This window comes from Carassius carassius, chromosome 12, assembly GCF_963082965.1.
Source record: "Carassius carassius chromosome 12, fCarCar2.1, whole genome shotgun sequence".
Classification (NCBI taxonomy): Eukaryota; Metazoa; Chordata; class Actinopteri; order Cypriniformes; family Cyprinidae; genus Carassius; species Carassius carassius.
The window spans coordinates 7,300,825-7,327,464 of NC_081766.1; the positions used below are offsets into that span (position 1 = coordinate 7,300,825).

Genomic DNA, 26,640 nt, shown 5'->3' on the forward strand with positions numbered 1-26,640 from the left:
TTTGCAAAAAGCACATTTATTTTCCTCAATACTTTGATTTTCGTTTGCAAAACTTTATTTTCTTTTGCAATACTTTATTTGTTTGCGTATATATACAGCATTATTTTGACTCCATATAATGATATTGATTTAAATTCAATAATATATATTAAAATACAAATATGTTGTTTATGTTGATTGTAACGCTCATCCTCTTCTTTTCCCACAGGATTATCAAGTATTTGAAGCCTTTTATGCTTTTATTTGTGAATGAGAGGCCCTTTAAATGTGAGTTACATTTATGCACTGGGTAGACAGCCACAAATTTTACACAGTTTATTTAAATGCAGTTATTTCAATTTAAAACACAATTTCATACATACCAAATAACAAGAATAATTGCAAGTGATCAATAAAATCAGTGAATAAATCAGTTAATATTGTGCTGATAATATTTGGAGTAAATAAGAATAAATGTTGAAATTCAAAACATGGCTATGATATCTTGCAAATATTTCTTACTATATTATTTGTAGAAAGTTTGTACCATCTATATTTTGAGATCACAGACTTTTGCTTTTGAAAAGGAAAACATTAGTCCTTTCAAATATTTGTTAGCCCAAAACCCAGCATAGAGAGGCTGAGTGAATGTGGTCTGGACTCTGTGAATGAGGGTCATTGTGTCAGAGACGCTGTAGAAGGACAGAGTTCCTGCAGTGTGATCCACATACACTCCTATACTAGAGGAGCTGGACACTACAGGGAGTGCAGTCCTACTGTTATTATGCCAGATCGACCAGCTGGAGTCAGAGCAGTACAAACTCCAGGACTGATCATTACAACCAAACTCACACTCCTTTCCCCATCCTTTCCTGCTGACTCTCTTATATGACACTGATATACCCACCCAACCACTCCACTCAACCTCCCAGTAACAGCGTCCACACACACTCTCTCTACACAACACCTGAGGAAAACCATCAAATCTGTCTGGATGATCTGGATACAGCTGTTCTTCACGAGTGTATTCAATCACTCTGTTCTCTTCAGACAGTACCAGGTTTTTATTCACTGTATTTGGATCCAAAGTGAGCTGATGGGAATCTGATGAAGATAAAACACATTATCTGCATATATCAAATAATACATGACTTTCAAACATAACAAATAAAACAGCAGAGGTTTATTACATTCAGGTTCACAAATTCTGCCTCATCAACATCATTACACGTTGGTGAGCCTTTGAGTGTTTGGAGTTGACCAGCAGAAATTATAGATAGTTCATTTTTTTAATTTAAATGTCAGTTCATTAATATTCTTTGAATATTAACAGTTTAAATACAGTATATCTCATGTAAACCAAGAGTGTTGTGTGGAGTTCAGCACAGTTCAGTCTGATTGATGAAATTTAATAAGAACTAGATGAATAAAGTTTGATGTCCAACTTTATTTTAAACATAAAACGTTTTAATGTTTTGAAGGCAATAAAAGATAGATAGACAGACATAGAAAGATAGCAAAATCAGGCAATAATGTTCAGACAATGCAAGTCACTTATTATTAACTTCTTGTTTAATGAACTGTTGTATTAAATCAATATCATTTGCAAACTCCCTTAGCCTAATCATTAAAAGCTGTCACTCTCCTTTGTTCTTTGTGATCTTACAAAGTTCCATTATAATCAACGCCGCTCTCTACACTGCACGGTGAATCTCACACCCTGTCTATACTTTTGTTATAAAGAGAGGATTTGTGTGCTTGCATAACTCTGCACTGAACAAAATGGCATTTTGAGCAGTGAGTGGATTCTGATTCATTTAATACTGTGTTCAAGAAATCAACATGTCTGTAATACATTACTCACCGCTCCAAAAACACATTGTAAGTACGATAGAAACCTTTGAAGCTCCCCTCACTGCAAACATACAGTATGCTGACTTGGTCATTTGCACTGGTGTTCCTAAATATTTTTTCAAAGTCGCACACAGTAGTTTTCAGTTGCAAATGCACTGCTTCTCCATAGGTTCAATGTGCGCATCAGCTCGCATGCTGATATTTTTTCTCATGCTACCCCATCTCCACCCCAATCATTAGTGCTGTTTCTGTTTGCCTTTGACACTGCATATAGGAACATTTTTGTAATAGCACCATTCTCCTCAAATTTAGGCCCGAGCCCGGCCCTGGCCCGAGATGCTTAGGCCCGAGCCCGGCCCGTGTCTGACAGCTTATCAGAATTACCTGCCCGAGCCTAACCCAAGCCCGCCCCTTCTCCCAAAACTACTGTTTCAGCTATTAAAAATAGTTCAGTTTTGTATTTAATGGCAAAGTGATTCTATTTTGTTTCTTTTTTTATTAAGTTAATTGAAAAAAATATTTGGAGCATTTTTGATCATTAAATATACAATAAGTTTTAGTTTTTTAAAAGTAATGACCAAGCGCCCAGCAGCAGACAGTAATCTGATCATATATGTTTGATCAGTTTATCCTTCTCAAATCATCACGACTTGCCTAAAATAAAATCTATAGATATACTAAAACAGTTCAAGCATATAACAATGTTTAAATGTTAAACCTAGTTAAATGTGCACTATATCCAATAGTTTGTGCGGAGAGTGGAAGCTATGCAAGCTTTGCAGGACATGGAGGTGCCAGCGTGATCACTTGGATGTTTTCCGTGGATACGACGTAATTTGTTTTCATAAGGTAAAAGTAATTCATTATTCATAACTATAAAGTGTCTTCTTTTATTTTGGTTCACTCACAATATCAACAAAACGTTGTGCTTTTATAAAATAAAGAAAACAAACATGATGCGCATTTTGCCGCCTGGTCTTGAATAGGAGCGCTTCACAAAAATGAAATGAAACTCGGCGGATACTTGCCTCACAGACATGATAAATATATCTATAGAAAGCTTTCAATTAGTCAACTGTCACCTGTTTGCTAATGCATGTGTATATGCATTGCGTATTGCGTAGGCGATGTATAATATTTATAATAGCCTATAATCATTATAACTGTATTTCATAGAGTAGCCTATGTGTGCTCTGTGCGTATATGGGCACAATAAAAGGAGAGAAGCTAAATGAGCCTGAGCCCGATCTGTAAAAAAAACAATAAATGGCCCAAGCCCGGCTCGAATGGACTCAGCGTGTCGGGCCCCGTTGGGACCAGACGGGCTTGCAGACCTCTACACAGCACCTACCCACTGGCCTCTGTTACACTAGCAAGTTACTAGCATGTTACTAGTATGGTTAGCAAGTAACTATCATGATTCTAGCATTATTAGCATTTTACTAGCATGATAAGCAAGTTACTAGCATGTTACCAGTTAATTCAGTATAAAAAGAACTAAAAACAGCTAAGACCAGCCTGATCTGCTAAAAAGTGACCAAAACCAGCTTGGGAAACCAGCCAATCAGCTTAGGATGGTTTTAGCTGTTTTTTTTTCAGTAGGGAGTTGTTAAGCTTCGCTATAGCAATAGACAGCTTAAATACACCATAAATCTTTTTGTATAAGTTTTCACCCCCTCACTTTTAGTCTATGGGATTTTAGGTGGTTTTAATAGTCTGGTTTACGAAAATCTTAAGTCGGATCAGTTAGAAAAGATCTAGCACACAGAGTCAGACCAGTCTGAAGGCCTGGGTTGAGTTTGGTGGTTCTAACCTGAAACCTCTAGGAGATAGGTGTCGAAATTTGGCTCAAAAGAAGAAGAATAATAAGTTTAAATATGAGATCAGTCTGCCTCTTTATATGCATGTATGATTATAGAGACTTACATTTGAGGAATTCCTCACGGGTCTCGGGTTCAGAGGTGTGAATGATGTTGATGTTTCTCACTATAAAAAACCAACAGACACTTTATAGTAAATATAGTAAAATAAAAATTAATGTAATTATAAAACGAAAAAAAAAAAAGTTTTTATTTAAGTATACATTCTTTTTACATGATATTATATTATGTCAGGGAATTTAAAGCTCACCTCTACCAGATAACATTTCTATCTCCTCTCTGAAGAAATGCTCCAGTTTCTCTCTCAGATGAGAGACAAATTTTTCAACATCACTAAAAGAGAGACGAGAACTGATGCTGGGTGAGTTTGTAGATGCAGGAGGAACAGAGAGAGACTTGAAACTCTACACGGACAAAAAGACACAATAGAAACACCAGATAAAGACACAGAAACATTTGATAGAAACACAATCTCTGTAAAACATGCTCTTTCTGTCCTGAAGACCATGCTCCTGTTTGTCAGATCTCTGTTACCTGGAGGAAACGGATGTGATTGTCTGTGTGTGAAAGCTGCTCCAGCTCTGCATCTCTCCTCCTCAGATCTTCAATCTCCTTCTCCAGTTGCTCCAGTTGTCCTTCAGCTCGACTCACTTCAGCCTTTTCCTGATCTCTGATCAGCTGTGTCACCTCAGAGCGGCTTCTCTCAATGGAGCGGATCAGCTCAGTAAAGATCCTCTCACTGTCCTCCACTGCTGTCTGTGCAGAGCGCTGTCAGGACACACAGAGAGAGAAGCATCAGAATCAGTCCATTCACTCAGCTCTTCCTGCTACCTCACACAGTCTGTTCCCCACAGTGGACTTCAGTGGGACTGAAAGAGCTCCAGCACTGGCTCCTCACTGACTGACTGGAGGAGAGTCCTTACTGAGTCTGAAACAGCTCTTCAGCAGCCAGCAGCTGTTCTTCTGCTCAAAACTCACCTTGTGAGACTCTACAGCCTTTTTCAGCTCCTCAAGCTCCTTTTGTCTTTCCTGGATTCTCTGCTGGTTTGTTCTCTTTGTCTCCTCCAGTTGTCTCTGTATATAGTCAAAACACAATTCATTAGTCCTTGTAGAGAATGTCACAAAGAATAGTAAAAAAAAAAAAAGAGCAAATAAGCGGAGAAACTACGTCTTCTGTAACTAGTAATAACTGTTTTAAAATGATCTTCAATTTTGGGCCTATTATTTGATTATGAAGAGACATTTATTATTCAGCGTAACTGAGTTCGTACCTGTTTCTCAGTTCTCTCTGCTGTAGCTGATACAGTGTCGTGGTCTTTGTGTTCATCTACCATACACATATAACATATACACTGCTGATCAGTACGACAGAAAATCTCCAGCAGTTTATCATGTAGAGGACAGATCATCTCCTGCAGTTGTCCAGTGGCATCAGTCAATTTGTGTCGCTTTCCAGAGTGAAATTCTTCATGACGTTTTAAATGATTTCGACAGTAAGATTCCAGACACACCAGACAGGACTTGATGGCTTTGTTTTTGTCCCCAGTACAGATGTCACACTCCACATCTCCAGATCCAGAGTAACATTGAGCAGGACGAGCAGCTTGGAGTTTTGTCTTCTTGAGTTTCTCCAGCACTTCAGCCAGCATGGTGTTTTTACCTAAAACTGGTCTAGGAGTGAAGGTCTGTCTGCACTGAGGGCAGCTGTAGACTCCTTTCTGATCCCAGCAGTCTGTAATACAGCTCATACAGTAACTGTGTCCACAGGTAAGGGCCACAGCATCTTTTAGTAGATCCAGACAGATTGAACAGCTGAACTCATCCTGAGCCAAAGAAACACTGGATTCTGCCATTTTACTGCACGCACTCACAGCTGGAGAGACATTCACAACAGTTCGACAGCAGTTTAGTTTCGATTTCGCTGAACTGAAACATTTCCTGGTTCCGAAACGTGTGCAAAAGTGTCAGTCATAAAACAGGACCACTAGATGGCAGTCTTATATAGAAAATCACTACAAAATTCTATAATATACAGGTGCTGGTCATATAATTAGAATATCATGAAAAGTTGATTTATTTAACTAATTCCATTCAAAAAGTGAAACTTGTATATTATATTCATACATTACACACAGACTGATATATTTCAAAAGTTTATTTCTTTTAATTTTGATGATTATAACTGACAACTAAGGAAAATCCCAAATTCAGAATCTCAGAAAATTAGAATATTTTGAAAAGGTTAAATATTGAAGACACATGGAGACTCAGCTAATTAACTCAAAACACCTGCAAAGGCCTTTAAATGGTCTCTCAGTCTAGTTCTGTAGGCTACACAATCATGGGGAAGACTGCTGACTTGACAGTTGTCCGAAAGACGAACATTGACACCTTGCACAAGGAGGGCAAGACACAAAAGTTCATTGCAAAAGAGCTCTGTGTCCAAGCACATTAATAGAGAGGCGAAGGGAAGGAAAAGGTGTGGTAGAAAAAAGTGTACAAGCAATAGGGATAATCACTCCCTGGAGAAGATTGTGTAACAAAACACATTCAAAAATGTGGGGGAGATTCACAAATAGTGGACTGCAGCTGGAGTCAGTGCCTCAAGAACCACTACGCACAGACTTATGCAAGACATGGGTTTCAGCTGTCACATTCCTTGTTTCAAACCACTTTTGAACAACAAACAGCATCAGAAGTGTCTCGCCTGGGCTACAGACAAAAAGGACTGGATGGCTGCTGAGTGCTCCAAAGTTATGTTGTCTAATGAAAGTACATTTTGCATTTCCTTTGGAAATCAGGGTCCCAGAGTCTGGAAGAAGAGAGGAGAGGCACACAATCCAATTGAGGTCCAGTGTAAAGTTTCCACAATCAGTGATGGTTTGGGGTGCCATGTCATCTGCTGGTGTTGGTCCACTGTGTTTTCTGAGGTCGAAGATCAATGTAGCCGTATACCAGGAAGTTTTAGAGCCCTTCATGCTTCCTGCTGATGACCAACTTTATGGAGATGCAGATTTCATTTTCCAACAGGACTTGGCACCTGCACACAGTGCCAAAGCTACCAGTACTTGGTTTAAGGACCATGGTATCCCTGTTTTTGATTGGCCAGAAAATCTATGGGGTATTGTGAAAAGAAAGATGCGATATGCCAGACCTAAAAAATGCAGTAGAACTGAAGGCCACTATCAGAGCAACCTGGGCTCTCATAACACCTGAGCAATGCCACAGCCACGCCACATTGCTGCAGTAATTCAGGCAAACGGAGCCCAAACTGAGTAGTGAGTGCTGTACATGCTCAAATTTTTTTATGTTCATACTTTTCAGTTGGTCAAGATTTCTAAAAATCCTTTCTTTGTATTGATCTTAAGTAATATTCTTATTTTCGGAGATACTGAATTTGGGATTTTCCTTGGTTGTCAGTTATAATCATCAAAATGAAAAGAAATAAACATTTGTAATATATCAGTTTGTGTGTAATGAAAGAATATAATATACAAGTTTCACTTTTTGAATGGAATTAGTTAAATAAATCAACTTTTCATGATATTCTAATTATATGACCAGCACCTGTATAATGCAAACATGTTGCTTATGCTGATTGTAATGCTCATCCTATTCTTTTCCCACAGGATTATCAAGTATTTGAAGCCTTTTATGTTTTTATTTGTAAATGAGAGGCCCTTTAAATGTGAGTTACATTTATGCACTGGGTAGACAGCCACACATGGATGTGATTTTACACAGTTTATTTAAATGCAGTTATTTCCATTTAAAAGACAATATCAAAGACAATATCATACATAACAAATAACAAGCATAATTGCAAGTGATCAATAAAATCAGTGAATAAATCAGTTAATACTGTATTGATAATATTTGGAGTAAATAAGAATAAATGTTGAAATTCAAAACATTGATATGATATCTTGCAAATGTCTCTCACTATATTATTTATAGAAGGTTTTTACCATCTATATTTTGAGATGACAGACTTTCGCTTTTGAAAAGGAAAACATTAGTCCTTTCAAAAATTTGTTAGCCCAAAACCCAGCATAGAGAGGCTGAGTGAATGTGGTCTGGACTCTGTGAATGAGGGTCATTGTGTCAGAGACGCTGTAGAAGGACAGAGTTCCTGCAGTGTGATCCACATACACTCCTATTCTAGAGGAGCTGGACACTACAGGGAGTGCAGTCCTACGGTTATTATGCCAGATCGACCAGCTGGAGTCAGAGCAGTACAAACTCCAGGACTGATCATTACAACCAAACTCACATTCCTTTCCCCGTCCTTTCCTGCTGATTCTCTTATATGACACTGATATACCCACCCAACCACTCCACTCAACCTCCCAGTAACAGCGTCCACACACACTCTCTCTACACAACACCTGAGGAAAACTGTCAAATCTGTCTGGATGATCTGGATACAGCTGTTCTTCACGAATGTATTCAATCACTCTGTTCTCTTCAGACAGTACCAGGTTTTTATTCACTGTATTTGGATCCAAAGTGAGCTGATGGGAATCTGATGAAGATAAAACACATTATCTGCATATATCAAATAATACATGACTTTCAAACATAAAAAATAAAACAGCAGAGGTTTATTACATTCAGGTTCACAAATTCTGCCTCATCAACATCATTACACGTTGGTGAGCCTTTGAGTGTTTGGAGTTGACCAGCAGAAATTATAGATAGTTAATTTTTTTAATTGAAATGTCAGTTCACATTTCTATTTATGTTCCTTTTCTTTTTAGCAGCTCTATCACAAGGTTAGTTTTAAGTAACATGTCAAACATGCCAAAACAGAACCTAACAGTGAGTGATTAACAGAAGTGACCAGATCAGGAAATTCAACTTACCGAGTAAGTTGAATCGGTTATCATGAGATCATTCCTGATTTGGGTTAGTAAATTGTACTAAATTGACAGGTTTTTTTTTTCTTTTAATATTAACAGTTTCAATACAGTATATATCTCATGTGAACCAAGAGTGTTGTGTGGAGTTCAGCACAGTTCAGTCTGATGAATGAAATATAATAAGAACTAGATGAATACTACCATAACAAAATTAACAATTCGTCTAACTCTAGCATGCTTTTTAAAACATTTTCCTCACTTCTTTGTCCTCCTCCTCCCACTCTTGCTTCATCTCTAATAGCTGACGACTTTGCCACGTTTTTCATTAATAAAATTAAACACATCAGTGCACAATTTTCCACACCACAATCAGTCAAGCTCATATCACCAACAAACATACACTCATTTACATCTTTCTCTTCACTCTCTGAGGCAGAAGTCTCAAAACTCATCCTTTCTAATCACCCTACTACTTGCCCGTTTGATCCTATTCCATCTCATCTCCTTCAAGCCATTTCTCCTGCAGTTGTACCTGCACTCACTCACATCATCGACACATCCCTCCACACTGGTGTTTTTCCCCTCATCATTTAGACAGGCTCGTATAACTCCACTAAGAAACCCACCCTCAACCCATCTCTTTTAGAGAACTACAGACCAGTTTCCCTTCTTCATTTCATTGCAAAAACACTTGAATGAGCTGTGTTCAACCAAGTATCTACATTTCTCACACACAACAACCTCCTTGACAGCAACCAATCTGGATTCAGAAGTGGACATTCAGCTGGGACTGCCTTGCTCTCAGTTGTTAAAGCTCTAAGACTGGCAAGAGCGGAATCCAAATCTTCAGTACTTATCCTGCTTGATCTGTCCACACTTCAATGGTTTGAGTCTTACCTATCAGATAGGTCCTTCAAAGTATCTTGGAGAGATGAGGTGTCCAAGTCGCAACATCTAACTACTGGGGTGCCTCAGGGCTCAGTTCTTGGACCACTTCTCTTCTCTGTCTACATGGCATCATTAGGTTCTGTCATTCAGAAACATGGCTTTTCATACCACTGCTATGCTGATGACAAGCCCTTTCTTTCGGAACATGCTGCACAACTCCTTGTTCAAGCTCTTATTCTGTCCAGGCTGGACTATTGCAATGCTCTCTTGGCAAATCTTCCAGCCAGTTCTATCAAACCTTTACAATTGATCCAGAACGCGGCAGCAAAATTAATTTTTAATGAGCCGAAAAGAATACACATCACACCTCTTTTTGTCAATTTGCTCTGGCTACCAATAGCTGCTCGCATAAAATTCAAGGCATTGATGTTTGCCTACAAAACTACCACTGGCTCTGCACCCATTTACCTAAATTTGTTACTTCAGACTTATGAGCCTTCTAGAACCTTGCGTTCTACAAGTGAACGTGGCTTGATTGTGCCATCCCAAAGAAGCACAAAGTCACTTTTACGGACTTTTAAATTAAATGTTCCCTCCTGGTGGAATGACCTCCCCAACTCAATCCCAGCAACTGAGTCCTTAGCCATCTTCAAGAATCGGCTTAAAACCCATTTATTCCATCTTTATTTGAGCCTCTAACTTTAACACTCACTATTCTAATTCTATTTAAAAAAAAAAAAATCTAACTGCCTTTCTAATCTTTTTGTATTCTATTTTCTTTTCATTTATTATGCAATTGTGTTTGTGTGTGTGTGTGTGTGTGTGTGTGTGTATATATATATATATATGTGTGTGTGTGTGTGTGTGTGTGTGTGTGTGTGTAAAGACCTATAACACTAGCTTGGTCTATTCTTTTTTTATATTCTTTCTGTTTTCCTTTTATGTATTATATTATTTAAAAGCCCATGCTAGGTGTACTGTGTTAACCTAACTGAGACTTGTTATAGCACTTATATATCATTGCTCTTTTTGTTGTTTTTGATTGCTTCCACTGTCCTCTTTTGTAAGTCACTTTGGATAAATGAATAAATGTAAATGTAAATGAATAAAGCTTGATGTCCAACTTTACAGTTGGCTTGAAAAAGCCAGGCCAGAAGGTTTGAAAACATTGTAATAGCTTTAGGTAGTTCTACAGTTTAAAGTTTTAATGTTTTGAAGGCAATATAAGATGGATAGACAGACATAGATAGATAGCAAAATCAGGCAATAGTGTTTAGACAATGCTAGTCACTTATTCTTAACTTCTTGTTTAATGAACTGTTGTACTAATTTAATATTTTGTTCAAGGGATCAACGTGTCTGTGATACATTACTCACTGCTGCAAAAAACACATTGTAAGTACGATAGAAACCTTGGAAGCTCCCCTCAGTACAAACACAAATATACTGATTTGGTCATTTGCACTAGTGTTCCTAAATATTTTTTCAATGCAGTAGTTTTAATTTGCAAATGCACTGCTTCTCCATAGGTTGTGCGCACAATGTGCACGTCACTTCGCATGCTGAGATTTTTTCTCACGCTACCCCATCTCTACCCCAATCATTAGTGCTGTTTCGTTTTGCCTTTTACACTGCATATAGGAAAATGTTTGTAATAGCACCAAGTTTGGAGGTTTTAGCTTGAAACCTCTAGGAGATTTAGCTCAGAAGAAGAAGAAGAATGTTTAAATAGGAAATTAGTATGTTGGCTTTCTTAAGCCAACTAAATTAAAGTCTGCCTCATTATGTACATGAATGATTATACAGACTTACATTTGAGGAATTCCTCACAGGTCTCGGGTTCAGAGGTGGGTATGATGTTGATGTTTGTCACTATGAAAACCAACATACACTTGTAGTAAAATAAAAATGAATGTAATTATATAAAAAAATTTGTTTGCATATGCATTCTTTCTACATGATATCATTTTGTGTCAGGAAATGTAAAGCTCACCTCTACTAGATAACATTTCTATCTCCTCTCTGAAGAAATGCTCCAGTTTCTCTCTCAGATGAGACACAGATTTTTCAACATCACCAAAAGATGGAATAGAACTGACACTGATGCTGGGTGAGTTTATAGATGCAGGAGGAACAGAGACAGACTGGAAACTCTACATGAACACAAAGACACAAGAGAAAAAAACAGATTAAGACAGAAAATTTTGATAGAAACACAATTTCTGTACAAAATGCTCTTTCCGTCCTGAAGATCGCTCTCCTGTCTGTCAGATCTCTGTTACCTGGAGGAAACGGATGTGATTGTCTGTGTGTGAAAGCTGCTCCAGCTCAGCGTCTCTCCTCCTCAGATCTTCAATCTCCTGCTCCAGTTGCTCCAGTTGTCCTTCAGCTCGACTCACTTCAGCCTTTTCCTGATCTCTGATCAGCTGTGTCACCTCAGAGCGGCTTCTCTCAATGGAGCGGATCAGTTCAGTAAAGATCCTCTCACTGTCCTCCACTGCTGTCTGTGCAGAGCGCTGTCAGGACACACAGAGAGAGAAGCATCAGAATCAGTCCATTCACTCAGCTCTTCCTGCTACCTCACACAGTCTGTTCCCCACAGTGGACTTCAGTGGGACTGGGAAAGAGCTCCAGCACTGGCTCCTCACTGACTGCCTGGAAGAGAGTCCTAACTGAGTCTGAAACAGCTCTTCAGCAGCCAGCAGCTGTTCTTCTGCTCAAAACTCACCTTGTGAGACTCTACAGCCTTTTTCAGCTTCTCAAGTTCCTTCTGTCTCTCCTGGATTCGCTGCTGGTTTGTTCTCTGTGTCTCCTCCAGTTGTCTCTGTAGAATATATAGTCAACATACAATTCATTAATCCTTGTTGAGAATGTAGCAAAGAACAGTTTCAAATAGACCAAATAAGCATAGAAACTACATTATCTGTCCCTAGAAAGAACTGTTTTACAATTATCTTCAATTGTGTGCCTGTTATGTGATTATGAAGAAACATTTATCATTCAGCATAACTGAGTTCGTACCTGTTTCTCAGTTCTCTCTGCTGTAGCTGATAAAGTGTCGTGGTCTTTGTGTTCATCTACCATACACATATAACATATACACTGCTGATCAGTACGACAGAAAATCTCCAGCAGTTTATCATGTAGAGGACAGATCATCTCCTGCAGTTGTCCAGTGGCATCAGTCATTTTGTGTCGCTTTCCAGAGTGAAATTCTTCATGACGTTTTAAATGATTTCGACAGTAAGATTCCAGACACACCAGACAGGACTTGATGGCTTTATATCTTCTCCCAGTACAGACGTCACACTCCACATCTCCAGATCCAGAGTAACATTGAGCAGGACGAGCAGCTTGGAGTTTTGTCATCTTGAGTTTCTCAACCACTTCAGCCATGTGTCCATCTAAAACAGGTCTAGGAGTGAAGATCTGTCTGCACTGAGGGCAGCTGTAGACTCCTTTCTGATCCCAGCAGTCTGTAATACAGCTCATACAGTAACTGTGTCCACAGGTAAGGGCCACTGCATCTTTTAGTAGATCCAGACAGATTGAACAGCTGAACTCATCCTGAGCCAAAGAAACACTAGATTCTGCCATTTTACTAAACACAGTATATACAGCAACTCAACGGCCTAGAACATAGAAATAGAATTATTCAAAAACTAAGAAAAACAACACAAGCACACTGAATTTCACTTCAAGACTGAGCAAGAAGAGAAAAAAATGGTAATAAATCACACTAAAGGTAGGAGTGGCTAGACTAAAGTTCACACATGAAGAAATTTATGAGCGACCTTTGCTCCCTCACCTTTTCATAAACACCATTCAAAGTTCATCTATATAATTAATGGTACAGTTTCTTGTTCCTGGTGAAATTTTCAGTGCCCCTAAAACTTAAAAAGTACTCTTCCTTCAGATAGGAATCTCTCTTGGATGGAGAAATACTCTGTTCACTATTCTTGGCACTTACAGTTGAATGGAATGCACTTAAAAAGAATACACATAATGGACTATTGTAATGCACTTCTAGGTGGTTGTCCTGCTTCTTCAATAAACAAGCTACAGGTAGTCCAAAATGCAGCGGCTAGAGTCCTTACCAGGTCAAGAAAATATGATCATATTACCCCAATTTTACAGTCTCTGCACTGCCTATTAAGTTCCGTATCAGTTACAAATTATTATTACTTACCTATAAGGCCCTAAATGGTTTAGCTCCTGCGTACCTAACTAGCCTTGCACGTTAAAATCCATCACCCTCCCTAAGGTCACAAAACGCTGGACTTTGGTAGTTCCTAGGATAGCAAAGTCCATTAAAGGAGGTAGAGCTTTTTCACATTTAGCTCCCAAACTCTGGAATAGCCTTCCTGATAATGTTCGGGGTTCAGACACACTCTCTCTGTTTAAATCTAGATTACAAACGCATCTCTTTCGCCAAGCATTCGAATAATGTATCTTAAATTTTGAGTATAGTTGTATCTGATCAAATGTGCATTCTTATTCTTTGGCTTGGGTTAAACTAATTAATTTTACTTTGTTGGAACAGCAGCTATGCTAATCCTCCTCAGTCTCTCCTCCTCAGATCTTCAATCTCCTGCTCCAGTTGCTCCAGTTGTCCTTCAGCTCGGCTCACTTCAGCCTTTTCCTGATCTCTGATCAGCTGTGTCACCTCAGAGCGGCTTCTCTCAATGGAGCGGATCAGCTCAGTAAAGATCCTCTCACTGTCCTCCACTGCTGTCTGTGCAGAGCGCTGTCAGGACACACAGAGAGAGAAGCATCAGAATCAGTCCATTCACTCAGCTCTTCCTGCTACCTCACACAGTCTGTTCCCCACAGTGGACTTCAGTGGGACTGAAAGAGCTCCAGCACTGGCTCCTCACTGACTGACTGGAGGAGAGTCCTTACTGAGTCTGAAACAGCTCTTCAGCAGCCAGCAGCTGTTCTTCTGCTCAAAACTCACTTTGTGAGACTCTACAGCCTCTTTCAGCTCCTCAAGCTCCTTCTGTCTTTTCTGGATTATCTCCTGATATTTTCTCTGCATTTCACCCAATTGTCTCTGCAGGAAAAGCAAATAACCATAAATCTGATAGATGTTACTGCATGCAACAAACAATTAAAGCCTCATGAGATCGTAGTGAGAACTATTTTAAAAAATAATCTTTTTACTATGTAGAGATTATGAAGTCATTATGTAGCCTACATTCTGAGTACGTACCTGTTTCTCAGTCCTCTCTGCTGCAGCTGATACAGTTTCATGGTTTTTGTGTTTATCCAACATACAGAGATAACATATACACTGCTGATCAGTACGACAGAAAATCTCCAGCAGTTTATCATGTAGAGGACAGATCATCTCCTGCAGTTGTCCAGTGGCATCAGTCAATTTGTGTCGCTTTCCAGAGTGAAATTCTTCATGATGTTCAAAATGGGTTTGGCAGTAAGATTCTGTCGCTTTCCAGAGTGAAATTCTTCATGACGTTCAAAATGGGTTTGGCAGTAAGATTCCAGACACACCAGACAGGACTTGATGGCTTTGTTTTTGTCCCCAGTACAGATGTCACACTCCACATCTCCAGATCCAGAGTAACACTGAGCAGGACGAGCAGCTTGGAGTTTTGTCATCTTGAGTTTTTCCACTACTTCAGCCAGCATGGTGTTTTTACCTAAAACAGGTCTAGAAGTGAAGGTCTGTCTGCACTGAGGGCAGCTGTAGACTCCCTTCTGATCATCCTGATCCCAGCAGTCTGTAATACAGCTCATACAGTAACTGTGTCCACAAGGAATGGCCACTGGATCCTTCAGTAGATCCAGACAGATTGAACAGCTGAACTGATCCTGAGCCAAAGAAACACTGGATTCTGCCATTTTACTGAACAAAGACACAGCTGGAGAGACATTCACAACAGTTCGACAGCAGATTAGTATCGATTTCTCTGAACTGAAACATTTCCTGGTTCATTGTCTGAAACGCATGCAAAAGTGCCAGTTAAATAATGAATACGACCACTAGAGGGCGGTCTTGTACAGAAACTCACAACAACATTTATTTTTGCACGCAGAAATCATCTGTAGGGTATGCCGCGCGCCTTCGCCACGGGAACAGCAGGAGGAGCGCGCGAGCGAGGCCAGAATCTCCAGAAGTTCCAGTAGTTTTTGCCGTTCTATCCGCGCGGGGGGCGGAGTCAACATACAGCGAGCCGACAAGCTCTTGGAGTCACTGCAAACTTGACAGGGGACGAAGCCCTCGCTATTTACCAAGGCGCGTGTCACACCGACATACAAAGTGACTTCGCGCCCCGTCTTTATATCCCGTTACGCTGCGGCTTTACGAGCCCCAGTGTCACTGCGCTTTGGAAGTATTCAACTTTTTCCTCCTTTCGTGACTGGCAGGGGGACATAGTTTCCAACATCTATATGGTCTGAAACAAAAGACGTGTCTCTGCGCGAGAGAGAAACAAACTGGCTTCAGTGGTCAGCTTTTAGGCTGCATGACACTTTTCACTCTGTTGTGTTACACTAATGGTTCGGATGGTTGGGTTCTATGAAGACCTCGGAGATTCATAATTATAAGGACAATGGATAACTTTTTCAGCGAGGTAAGTTGTATATGAAAATACTTTTCATATAACAAGGAGGTTCTGTTGTTTCGGTTCTAGAGAACAAATATATGATAGACACAATACCAAACTGGCTGTATATTTCTATATTCTTTCATATTTCTCAGTATTTGTATATTTATGCGCTGAAGTTGCTTAAGTTGATGTAATTTATTTAATGTTCAGGACTGTGTGTGTGTGCACTGTCTGCACGCGCTCGCGACCTTGCATCTCTCCCATTGGCCCGCTTGAACGGTTTGGGTCGTTCCCAGCGAAGCTCAAAGACATTTCCTTACCTTTCGTCTCGTTTCCTCCTCTGCATCCTGTAGCTATTATTAGTGTACACTGTACACACTCGTTGAAATAATAATTGGTTTTTCATTAATGACGAAATTGCATTAATAACTATATAGACTGTAGAGCAATTTTATATAAAAATATAGCTGCAAGCAGCAATTACGGGGCCAAGCACTCCACTGGTAAATTTAGGAGATAAGCACGGCATGGAGCAACACACCAAATGCAAAAATGACCAATTACAGCAATATTAAGATAATTGTAATTAAAATGACTGGAAAATCATAAATATAACCACTAGTAATATGATTAAATGGCTTATCACTTTTTACCAACAGGTGGAGCTGTTATCAAATCATTTTTGCGTGTTCTGTGAGAGATGACAATGGCACACACCAAATTTGAGGTCAATATGCCAAAGCATTGCAGAGATACAGGCTGAAGTGTCATTTTTGCATCATGCCTCAAATTTGTTGCGGTGGTATTCGAAAACGGATTTGTGCATCGTTTCAAAATCCATAACATTTTGTCAGCACAATTTGAAGATTATCTGATTCAATTTTGGTGAAAATCGGATCAACGGCTGATGAGTTCGAAAAAGTAGGTTAACAACATAAATCAAAATGGCGGACAGGAAGTTCAGTTTACTCTGGCATATTTGGTATCTATGTTGTCAGCATAAGCCAGGGAATATTTTGAGACCAGTTTCATTGCAATAGCCTGATGCAATTAAACGTTATTACCATTTTTAGAAGTGTAATTATTAATGGTTAATGATTGGTTTATTACTCTTGACCAATAGGTGGTGTTGTTACAAAACTGATGTGGCATGGTCAGTGTGAGGTGACAATGACACATACAATGTTTGGTGCAAAAATGTCAAAGCTTTGCTGAGATACAGCCTCAAATGCATTTTGGCATCCTTCCAGCATATTTGTTGATGCGCTAAATGAGAACCGTTTCGTATATAGACACGAAATCCATTTTTTTTCAGTTGTCTCAGTCTGAAGATGATATGATTCGATTTTTGTGAAAATAGGACAAACGATCTAGGAGGAGTTCAAAAAAGTATGTTTTGGACTGAAAATCAAGATGGCGGACAGGAAGTTCAGCCAAATAAGGAAAACTTCATATCTATGTTCTCGGCTTGACCCAAGGAATCTATTAAGACCAGCGGCATTTCAATAGCCAGATGTATTCAAAAGTTATTAGCCTTTATGTAACTTGAGTTATAACTTTTGACCACTATGTGGCGCTGTTTCGAAATATTCTGAGTACCTTCAGGGGATGGTGTTGTTGGCACATTCTGAGTTTCGTAATATTACACCAATGCATTTGTTTAGTATAGCATTTTATTTCACAAAACTGTATTGAAGTCAATGGGAATTTCATGTTTTGTTCTATTATAGCACCACCAAAAGGCTCAGTCCCACCATTTTTTTATGTGTCATCAGAAGCCCCTTTCACACTGCCATTCCGGCAAATACACAGGTAAAGTGTTCCGGCAATTGTTCCCAGGTCGCTAGATTTTGCACTTTCACACTGCCAGTGATTACCCGGGATATGTGCGTGCTTTCACACACATTCAGTAAAGATCCCGTAACGACACGTGACATCAGGGCGTGACATGTAATGTACGAGTCGAAAACGCTAGGCACGTTATTCTTTCACTGAAGCAAGCAAACGATCTAGGCGTCAGTGCAGAAAAGTGAGGAACTAACTAATTCATCTCTGCTTCATTACAGTTTGCACATATATTTTCGTCGTGAACGTTGATCTTCTTTCAAAACAGCCGGTAAAAGAGTCACGCGATAACGTGCGTCATCACTTCGACACGGCATTAGATCTGGCTTTTGTTCACACAGCGCTCGTCCCGGGTCGAACCCAGCAATGTTACTAGGTCCCCAACCCGGGTTCAATGCCGGAATCAGTCCTGGCGTGGTTGCTTTCACACAGAAGGCGACCCGGCAATGTTCCGGCAATATGCCGGGTCCGACGTGCAGTGTGAAAGGGGCTAGAGTGAATTTTGGTGAAAATATCTCAATTCACTTCAGCGTTATAGACATGACAGATGAACATTTCATGACATTTCATATAGAGATGAAATGACTGACTCTTGACTTTGATTGAATTTTACTACCCCTTAATATCAATATTTTCGCATTTGGGCATTGTCCAAAAAGTAGGTTTTTAAAAAAATTAAAAATGGCGGCCATATTTCTATGACGTAAAATGACTTCATAGGGTTCAATCGAATCGGCATGAGCTCAGGAATCAGAGGAAAAAATAATTTTGTTGATTGGCCTTACGGTTCAACCGTTATTAACAAAACAAAAGTGAAATTTTGGACAGTTGGTGGCGCTAGAGGGAATGACTTGGACACACCAAAATTGGTGTACTTAATGTTGGCACTGTCCTCTATCAGAATGTCAAACCATTACAACTTTCCCGCAATCGGTTCTATGGGCTGCCATAGACTCCTAGTCGGAAGAAGGAAGAATAATAATAATAAGAACGGGAACAATTACAAAAGGTGCCTACGCACCTTCGGTGCTTGGCCCCTAATAAGAACGGGAACAAATACAATAGGTGCCTACATACCTTCGGTGCTTGGCCCCTAACAATAATGGATTTAACATAAAAGTGTGTCATCTAGTGTTAAAATGTATGTTTTTAATGTAAACTTTTTCATTTAAATATTTTGGTCAGTTTTCAAATAATTTAACAGTTTCATATTATTTATTTCATAAGGAAAAAAGCAGTTTCATGTCTTTTCTTGTTTTGTTCCAACCGGTTGATGGTAATGTAGGATTTAGAAAGTAATTAGCAATAAGAAATGCATTGCGTTTTAGAGAGTAATTAGTATAGTAATTACACTGCTGAAGATCTAATTAGTAGCTAGTAATCAGTTGCTTCTTTACGATAGTGATATAAATTACATGAAGAAATAAATAGAAATTAAGTATTTACATTATAAAAAAATAAAAAAAAAATTCAATTTTAAGCTTTAAAATTTTCATTTTTTAAATAAAATAATAGTTAATAAAAGTTTTATTAGCTGTAACATTCAATAAAATAATAATATTGCTTTTGTTATATTAAATATATACACTACATTTTTATATACATTTATTATATGAAAATATAATAAGGCAAATCCATGAAAGTATTGCCAAAAGGTCATTTTTGTGTAATGCTCGTCAGGACTGATGTTGATGGAAATGAGAATGAATTCATCCCTTGTGACTTGACTGTGTAATAAGTGTGAGATGAGGATCAGTAGCACGAGTACCTCCCTTAAGTCAGCGTCTCATGAGTCACAAGTGAAGGCTTCTAATGTTTGCTTGAGGTGGATCATTAGTCCTCTGGATTGCACTTTTCACCTGTGAAGGCATAACCCCTATGAAATAAATCATTTCAATAAAACATACTCACCTGTACTGGCTCTGAAACATGGATTTTATAGGCTATTAGAGTTTTAGATAGTTAGAGATTGAAGCACAAAAGCAGTGGGCTGCAACTGCACCAGCTTCACACAATAGTATCAAATATCTGCCAGTTGCTGGGTATCAAGCCTGCGAATCGGTTCTGGACAAAAGGAGCAGTCTTTAAAAAGAGACAGAGTTGTGTGTGCGGAAACAGATTCAGCCGAAACATGCGTGGGGAATGTGAGGAAGAGCGGAGCTCGTGAATGCCTGTCTCACACACGACTCTTACACGACTGACCTCAGAGAGGGAAAGAGACTGCGTGATTCCTGTCACACACTCTGCTCTTCTGCATGTCTAACCTCTCAGAGAGAGAGTCCACATACTAATCTGCATGAATGCACATGCATTTCTGTTTGCAGTTATGGTCGCAAGCCTGCATGTCAGTTTTGTTTTAGCTATGTTTGTGTATGGTCGTGTTTGCACAGCAGCGTCGCTGATGTTATTGCCTCGCTGCAGTCACTATAGGCGGAGTGTATTCAAAGGTAAAGCTCTTTATTTTCCTGTGAACTGGCCAATCAGAGTCGCAGGTACTGTTTGACAGTTGTGTTTTAGTGCAGAGGAGCGTGACTCTGGGAAAACAAACAATCCAGGTTATTCTTTTTTCCTGAAACAAAAGTCCTATAGAGGATCAGAGCTACTTTGGGTGCAGTTGTGAGGTCTCATGCACTAAGAATTAGATTATAATTAGAATTTTTTTTATGTTTTTCACAGGAGTTTCTTATGTTTATAAAAAGGCTGCATTAATTTGATAAAAATACAGAAAAAAATGTAATATTGTGAAATATTTTGATGTAAAATAATCCTTTTCTATTTTAATATGCATTCAAATGTAATTTATTCCTTTCATGCAAAGCTGAATTTTCCGCATCATTACTCCAGTCTTCAGTGTCACATGATCCTTCAGAAATCATTCTAAAATGCTTATTTATAATCCGTGCTGGAAACTGTTGTGCTGCTTAATTTTTTTTTTACTTTTTTTCATGATTCTTTGATGAATAAAAAGAAAAAAAGAGTATTTATTTAAAATAGAAATCTTTTCTAACCATATACACTACAGTTCAAAAGTTTGGGGTCAGTGAATTTTTGTGTTCTTTTTATTTATTTATTTTTTTTTTAAAGAAATTTATCTCAGGATTTATATTGTTTGAAAAAAAAAAAAAAAATATATATATATATATAATTATGTTGTTTTTTACTTTTTATTCATCAAAGAATCCTGAAAAAAGTTTTGCAGTTTCCAAAAAAATATTTGGCAGCACAACTGTTGCCAACATTGATATTTCTAATAATAAATCAGCATATTAGAAGGAATTTCTCGAGGATCATGTGACACTTTATAAGTAATGGCTGATGGAAGTTCAGCTTTGCATCACAACATATATATATATATATATATATATTTTTTTTTTTTTTTTTTTTTTTTTTTTATTGTAATTACATTTTGCAAGATTACTGTTTTTTTATATCAAATAAATGTAGCCTTGATGAGCATAAAAGACTCCTTTAAAACATGACGTTTTACTGATCCAAAACTTTTTACCGGTAGTGTATTAGACACTGCATAGTTATATGTATTTTATAATAAATCTTTCTAATATAATCTTTTTATTCTTTGAGGATGTTCACTAACATCCCCAAAGGGAGGTTTTGTCAAATTTAACTAACTTCTGGGGACAGTTTTGTTCTCAAAGAGTGGAAAAGTAAACCTCACACAAACTCGGTTATGTACCCCCACTGGTTTCTTCATCTACTTTGTATCAGGTAGTCCTTCTTGTTATACACACACACACACACACACACACACACACACACACACACATTAAATCTTGTGAGTAGCTTAATGATTACACAGCACAGTGATTCAACGTTGCCTTTAACAAGAAACTCAGAACAGGAAAACCCCTTATGCTGATAAAGAGAAATACTGGAAGAGAAAACCGTTAGTGGAAGTCATTTTTTTCCGTTTGTTTTCCATGTTTCTGTTATGAAAAGTAAACCAAAAAATAAAATAATAAAATAATTTACTCAACCCTCTGTAAGACTTTTTTTGCTCCTTGAAACTCAAAAAGAGAATTTTCAAATTATGTCCTGAATGAATGGGGACTGGAACTTTCAAGCTTTAAAAAGAAAGCAAAAGTGCCATTAAATTGCTTTGTATGACTCATGTCTGATATTCCAAGTCTTCTGAAGCCATAACATAGCTTTTTGGGGAGAAATAGATAAAAATGAAATAGTTTTTTTTGAAATAGTTTTTTTACTGATAATCTTCTCCAGTGAGCTGTTGTGACTGTATCCAGGCAGTGAACTGAACTCCAATAGAATCACTCTGATTTGTGAATGAATCATTTATACATTTTTTAACCAGATCAGTTGATTCATTGAAAAGATCTAACTGAAAAGAACTGTTATTTTGCAAATAGGCATTTCTTCTTTCATGAACTCAAGGAGATCTCGATTCAAGGTTTGAAATATTATGCACATCTTCTCGACAAGTCAAATGGACTGTCACACATTTTGAATCTTGAAAACTTCAGTTCCCAATTTATTGTAATTGCATGGAAAGCATTTGCAAGGTCATTCTCCCAAATGTCCCTTTTGTGGTTTAAAGAAGAAGAATAAGGATGAGTACATGATGAAAGAATTTTATTTTTAAGCTAAATTTTCTTTTAATGTTGAGTCGTGTCAATTAACACGCAAAACGAAATGTTTAATTTGTTCCTGAATGACTAAAGCATCATAATCACCAAACAAAGGGGAAGAAAACAAGAGGACTTCCTTTTATGATTCATAACAATTACAAACTATGAGGCTTCTAAACTGTGACCAGGTACAAAGTACATCTGCATACAAATGCATGCATGCACGAAAATGTACTTTGTTCTGTGTGAATTTATACAGCTCTCTCCCTCGTTCACTCTCGTCATGAAGTAAACACACATTTTTCATTCTAGGACAGAGAGAGAAAAGTAGGTCAGGCTGCAATGCAGTGTATGTGAGTGTGTTTGAGTGTGGTTGCTTGGTGAAAGAAGTTTGGTTATAAGTTTAGGAGAATGAACTGTCTGAACATCAAGCCCAGCATGTGAGAGAACTGAAGCTTAGGTCTTTGGGTTCGAAGTATGCAGGAATGCCCTTCATCACAGGCCTGCCTTCGTGTTGACCCAAATGATATCTGATCCCTCACTTCCTGCAGCCAAATGAGAGAAAGAAACAGGGACAGAGAAAGAGCAGTGGAGAAGTGTGTGTGCATGTGTGGTAAGCTCTAAACATGCTCTGTAAGCAGCAGTGAGATTACAGAGTAACTCTTGTCTGTTTCATCCTTTACTCCGCCCAGCCTGCTCGCCCTCCAAAACTCTGATTTTATTTTAAGAGTTTAGATACGCAATACAAGGACATGCATGAACACACTGCACTTTTTAACTTCAAAGTGAGGTGTTTCTTTCATCGGAATATGAAACAAAATTAGAAAGGGTCAGTGATGTTTGATTTGGGTGTCTTTGTGCATCAGTTATGTGCATGTGTTGTTTTAGTTGGATTCTTGGTACTGTACCTGTTTAAATCTGTGATTCCCTTGAGTCGTCTGTTCTAGCACAGGAAGTGAATATTGGCCAGAAAACCTGGCAGACATGTGCAGTACCATTCAAAAGTTTGGGGTCTGGAAGATCTTTTTGTTTGTTTGTTTGTTTGTTTGTTTTTCTGAAAGATAGTAATACTTTTATTCAGCATTGAATTGATCATAAAGACTTTCTATTATTCAAAGAATTATTATTAAAAAAAAAAATGTAGGCTTTCATGGTTTGCACAACATAAGTTAAGCAGCACAACTGTTTTAAAACATCAATAATATGAAGAAATATTTCATGAGCACCAAATAAGCATATTAGAATAATTTGTGAAGGATCATGTGACTCTAGAAACTAAATGGGTTCTGAAAATTCAGCTTTGACATTACAATAATAAATTCAAATAGTATTCGGTTTGAAAATAAATTAAAATAAAAAACTGTTATTTTAAATTGTAATAATATTTCACACTATTACTGTTTTTATTGTATTTTTGAGAAAATAAATGCAGGGTTGGTGAGCATCAGAGATGCCTTTCAAAAACGTAAAAAAAAAAATCTTACTGGCCATAGACTTTCTTTTTTTTCTTTTCTTTCACTGTTTCTCTGCTCTTCTCTCTTAGTGAGCTACAGTGAGGGTTTTGTGTAGTGTAGTGAAATATTTTAAGGATTAAATTTTTAGATCTGTTGGTCTAACTTCACAACAGTTGGACTGAAGCGTTTACATAACATTTTATTCCTGAAATCGAGGTTTCTGTGTCATTTCAGAAGGTACACTAAGTTGGAAATCAGTTTGAACATCTATAATTTTGACTCAAGATATTTCTGAATTAAATATGATTGGAGTATTTTTAACTGTGAAGTGTGAGCATGTGAGTGTTACAATCATAAACTGATTACAGTTGTAATCTTCTAATATTTGCAGATAAACACGAGACAAGGTCAAAACTGCTTAACTCAAAATATGCTTCTGTCCAGGAAAAACACACACACACTCAAGTTCAGTGCCTCAACCACCACGCACTCCTGGATGTCCCCAAAGTGAGGTTTTGTAAGTTTTAGCAATCTTCGAGGGGCATTTTTGTTCTCCACACATACAAAAACAAAAAAAGAAACATTGATCAATTCAAACGTTTCTTAACATTCATTTCTAAACTGTATCTCTAGAGATGCAGTACACATTAACCAATCATGTGGAGATATGTGTTTTTAGGACTGTGTCGAGTTTACCATTAAGCTCTTGAGGGAAATGTTGGGAAGCATCCTGGTTTACTGCAGAGATGGTGAATTGGATTAGAAGTCCTGAATTCCTGAGATAAACTTGGTTTAGGGAGGAAAACAGCTTCCTGTTTGTTTAGGTTAGAGATGCGCTAACTTGATGGGGCTGACTTTGAGTGTTGAGGATTTAAAGTCATTTGAAACAAGAGCAAATCCAGTACAGAGTTGATTTCTCTTGAGACAGTAAACATTGACTGTTAATACTCAAAATGCTCCATGCAAAATTATTCATTTTGTAACCTCATCAGTTTTTATGCCGTTTAACAGAAAGAATCAGTGATCTTTAAAAGTCTTATTTCCTCTATAAATATTTCATTACATATATATATATATATATGTGTGTGTGTGTGTGTGTGTGTGTGTGTGCATAATTTTTTTGTTTTTATTTTTTATTTTAAGTGGCATTTGACATGAGCACCTCATTGATAAAAATAAGACTTCTTACTCCTTGGCTAACTGCTAGTTGGTTAAACCAGTTCATATAAGACACAGTCTTAACATAGTGGCAAAGTTTATGTAACTAGCCTTGTCCTATTTTTTTCTGTTCTGTCTTTCTCAGTTTGTCTGTATTTGCTTTTTGTAGCTACTAACTTTAGCAAACAAGTGGTAGGTTAGCTAAAAGCCTGCATATGTGCATAGTCTGTTAGAAAACATAAAGATGTGCATGTGAAAGTAATCGGAGAGAAAATAACTTAAATTTCCTCTACAGACCTTTGTCTTTGTCTTACCAAACCAAAGTGTTTCTGTGGTTACTGTGGCCTTTCAGGTCGGATCAGTTAATTGGACAAAAAGGCAAATTTTATTTCCTGTGTTGCATTGAAATAATTCCACATCTTGCCAAGTGCTCTCTGTCAAATAATATGCAAACTAAAGGCCATAAAAAATACAAGCCAAAAAAAAACTCTCCTGTCCTAAACTCTTGCCAGTAGTTGAGTCAGTATTGCTCAAAACCGTGTTGTTTTGACACTCTTTCCGGTGGAATCAGTCTTAGAATTGTAAAGCAAAAGCAAAAAGAAAAGCAAAAAGTTACTTATAGTTGTTTCTGCAATCTGCATATTATGCTGGGTTTGGAGAAAGTGTTCAACTGTGTGTGTCCAGCTGCACAGCTGTTCTGTTGCAGTTTAGTCTGATCATTCAGCAGTTCTATGTCTGTGTTTGTGTGTGTGTGTGTGTGTGTGTGTGTGTGTGTGTGTGCGTGCATGTGTGTGTGTTTCCGCTCTTCTAAACTATAAAGGACTGTTGAGTTTATACCACTGCCTGCATATGAAGCTGAGAGAGGATGACAAGTTAACAATGATGAATTTGAAATATTTAATAATCCTAATTAATGTTCTTAAGAGTATTTCTTTATATGCACAGGGCTTTCAGTGAGTTTTTCACAGTCTAAATTTAAAACTTGCATGTTAAAAGTTGTTGTTTGTACTGTGGTCAGACATAATCATTTTGTTGTGTTCATGTTGTATTTGATTTATACTTTCAGTCTGATGTTTTCAATGTGGAGAATTTAGTGGTAAATTATATATTTAGTACATTTGAACTAGTATATACAACTACTATACCCATAATGCAGTGTAGCAATGGACTGAAGTTCTGAACACAGTGCTGAAGTGTGTGTGTGTGTGTGTGTGTGTGTGTGTGTGTGTGTGTGTGTGTGTGTGTGTGTGTGTGTGTGTGTGTGTGTGTGTGTGAGTGAGTGTGTGCATGTAAGTGTGGAATGGAGTTAAAGTTCAGATGTGTCTGCTTCATTGGGGCCTCAAAGCCAGTTAGGCCTGTTCAGATCACCATGTGTTTCTTCCATCAGCATGTACACTTTTAGTGTGTGTGTGTGGCATATGAGAGAGAGGGAGGAATTTGCTATAATGAGGTACAATTATTGGTAATTATTGGTCTTAATGAGGAGAACCTTCCAAAAAAAGATATTGCTCAAAGGTTGATTTGGAGGTCTTTTGGAGACACATGTG

At 38.0% G+C, this 26,640-nt stretch overlaps 3 protein-coding genes across 7 annotated transcripts in view; 1 reads left to right on the forward strand and 2 right to left on the reverse strand.

Moving 5' to 3' along the window:
• Positions 1 to 290: 290 nt before the first annotated feature.
• On the reverse strand, positions 291 to 5,655 carry LOC132154598 (tripartite motif-containing protein 16-like). Its single transcript, XM_059563226.1, has 6 exons — positions 4,985 to 5,655; positions 4,692 to 4,787; positions 4,248 to 4,481; positions 3,964 to 4,117; positions 3,760 to 3,819; positions 291 to 1,083 (listed from the first exon to the last, which is right to left on the reverse strand). The coding sequence occupies exons 1-6, from the start codon at positions 5,564 to 5,566 to the stop codon at positions 530 to 532; spliced, it is 1,680 nt and encodes a 559-aa protein (XP_059419209.1). The 5' UTR covers positions 5,567 to 5,655; the 3' UTR covers positions 291 to 529.
• A 1,696-nt stretch (positions 5,656 to 7,351) lies between these two features.
• LOC132154595 (tripartite motif-containing protein 16-like) lies at positions 7,352 to 15,458 on the reverse strand. Of its 5 annotated transcripts, none has more exons than XM_059563223.1 (7): positions 15,061 to 15,458; positions 12,485 to 12,816; positions 12,192 to 12,287; positions 11,746 to 11,979; positions 11,457 to 11,616; positions 11,276 to 11,335; positions 7,353 to 8,238 (listed from the first exon to the last, which is right to left on the reverse strand). In XM_059563223.1, the coding sequence occupies exons 1-7, from the start codon at positions 15,323 to 15,325 to the stop codon at positions 7,685 to 7,687; spliced, it is 1,701 nt and encodes a 566-aa protein (XP_059419206.1). In that variant the 5' UTR covers positions 15,326 to 15,458; the 3' UTR covers positions 7,353 to 7,684. The 5 variants fall into 5 exon arrangements, with proteins under 5 accessions (XP_059419204.1, XP_059419206.1, XP_059419205.1 ...); XM_059563222.1 differs by lacking the exon at positions 12,485 to 12,816 and adding an exon at positions 14,676 to 14,905 and having other exon boundaries at positions 7,477 to 8,238; positions 14,938 to 15,415; XM_059563220.1 differs by lacking the exon at positions 12,485 to 12,816 and adding an exon at positions 14,676 to 14,911 and having other exon boundaries at positions 7,478 to 8,238; positions 14,971 to 15,457.
• Positions 15,459 to 15,605: 147 nt separating this feature from the next.
• The window catches only part of LOC132154601 (unconventional myosin-X-like), a 47,392-nt gene continuing 36,357 nt past the window's right edge, over positions 15,606 to 26,640 (forward strand). The window contains exon 1 of the mRNA XM_059563230.1: positions 15,606 to 16,056. Coding sequence (XP_059419213.1) covers positions 16,036 to 16,056 — 21 coding nt within the window. The 5' untranslated portion in view covers positions 15,606 to 16,035. The remainder of the gene's footprint in view (positions 16,057 to 26,640) is intronic.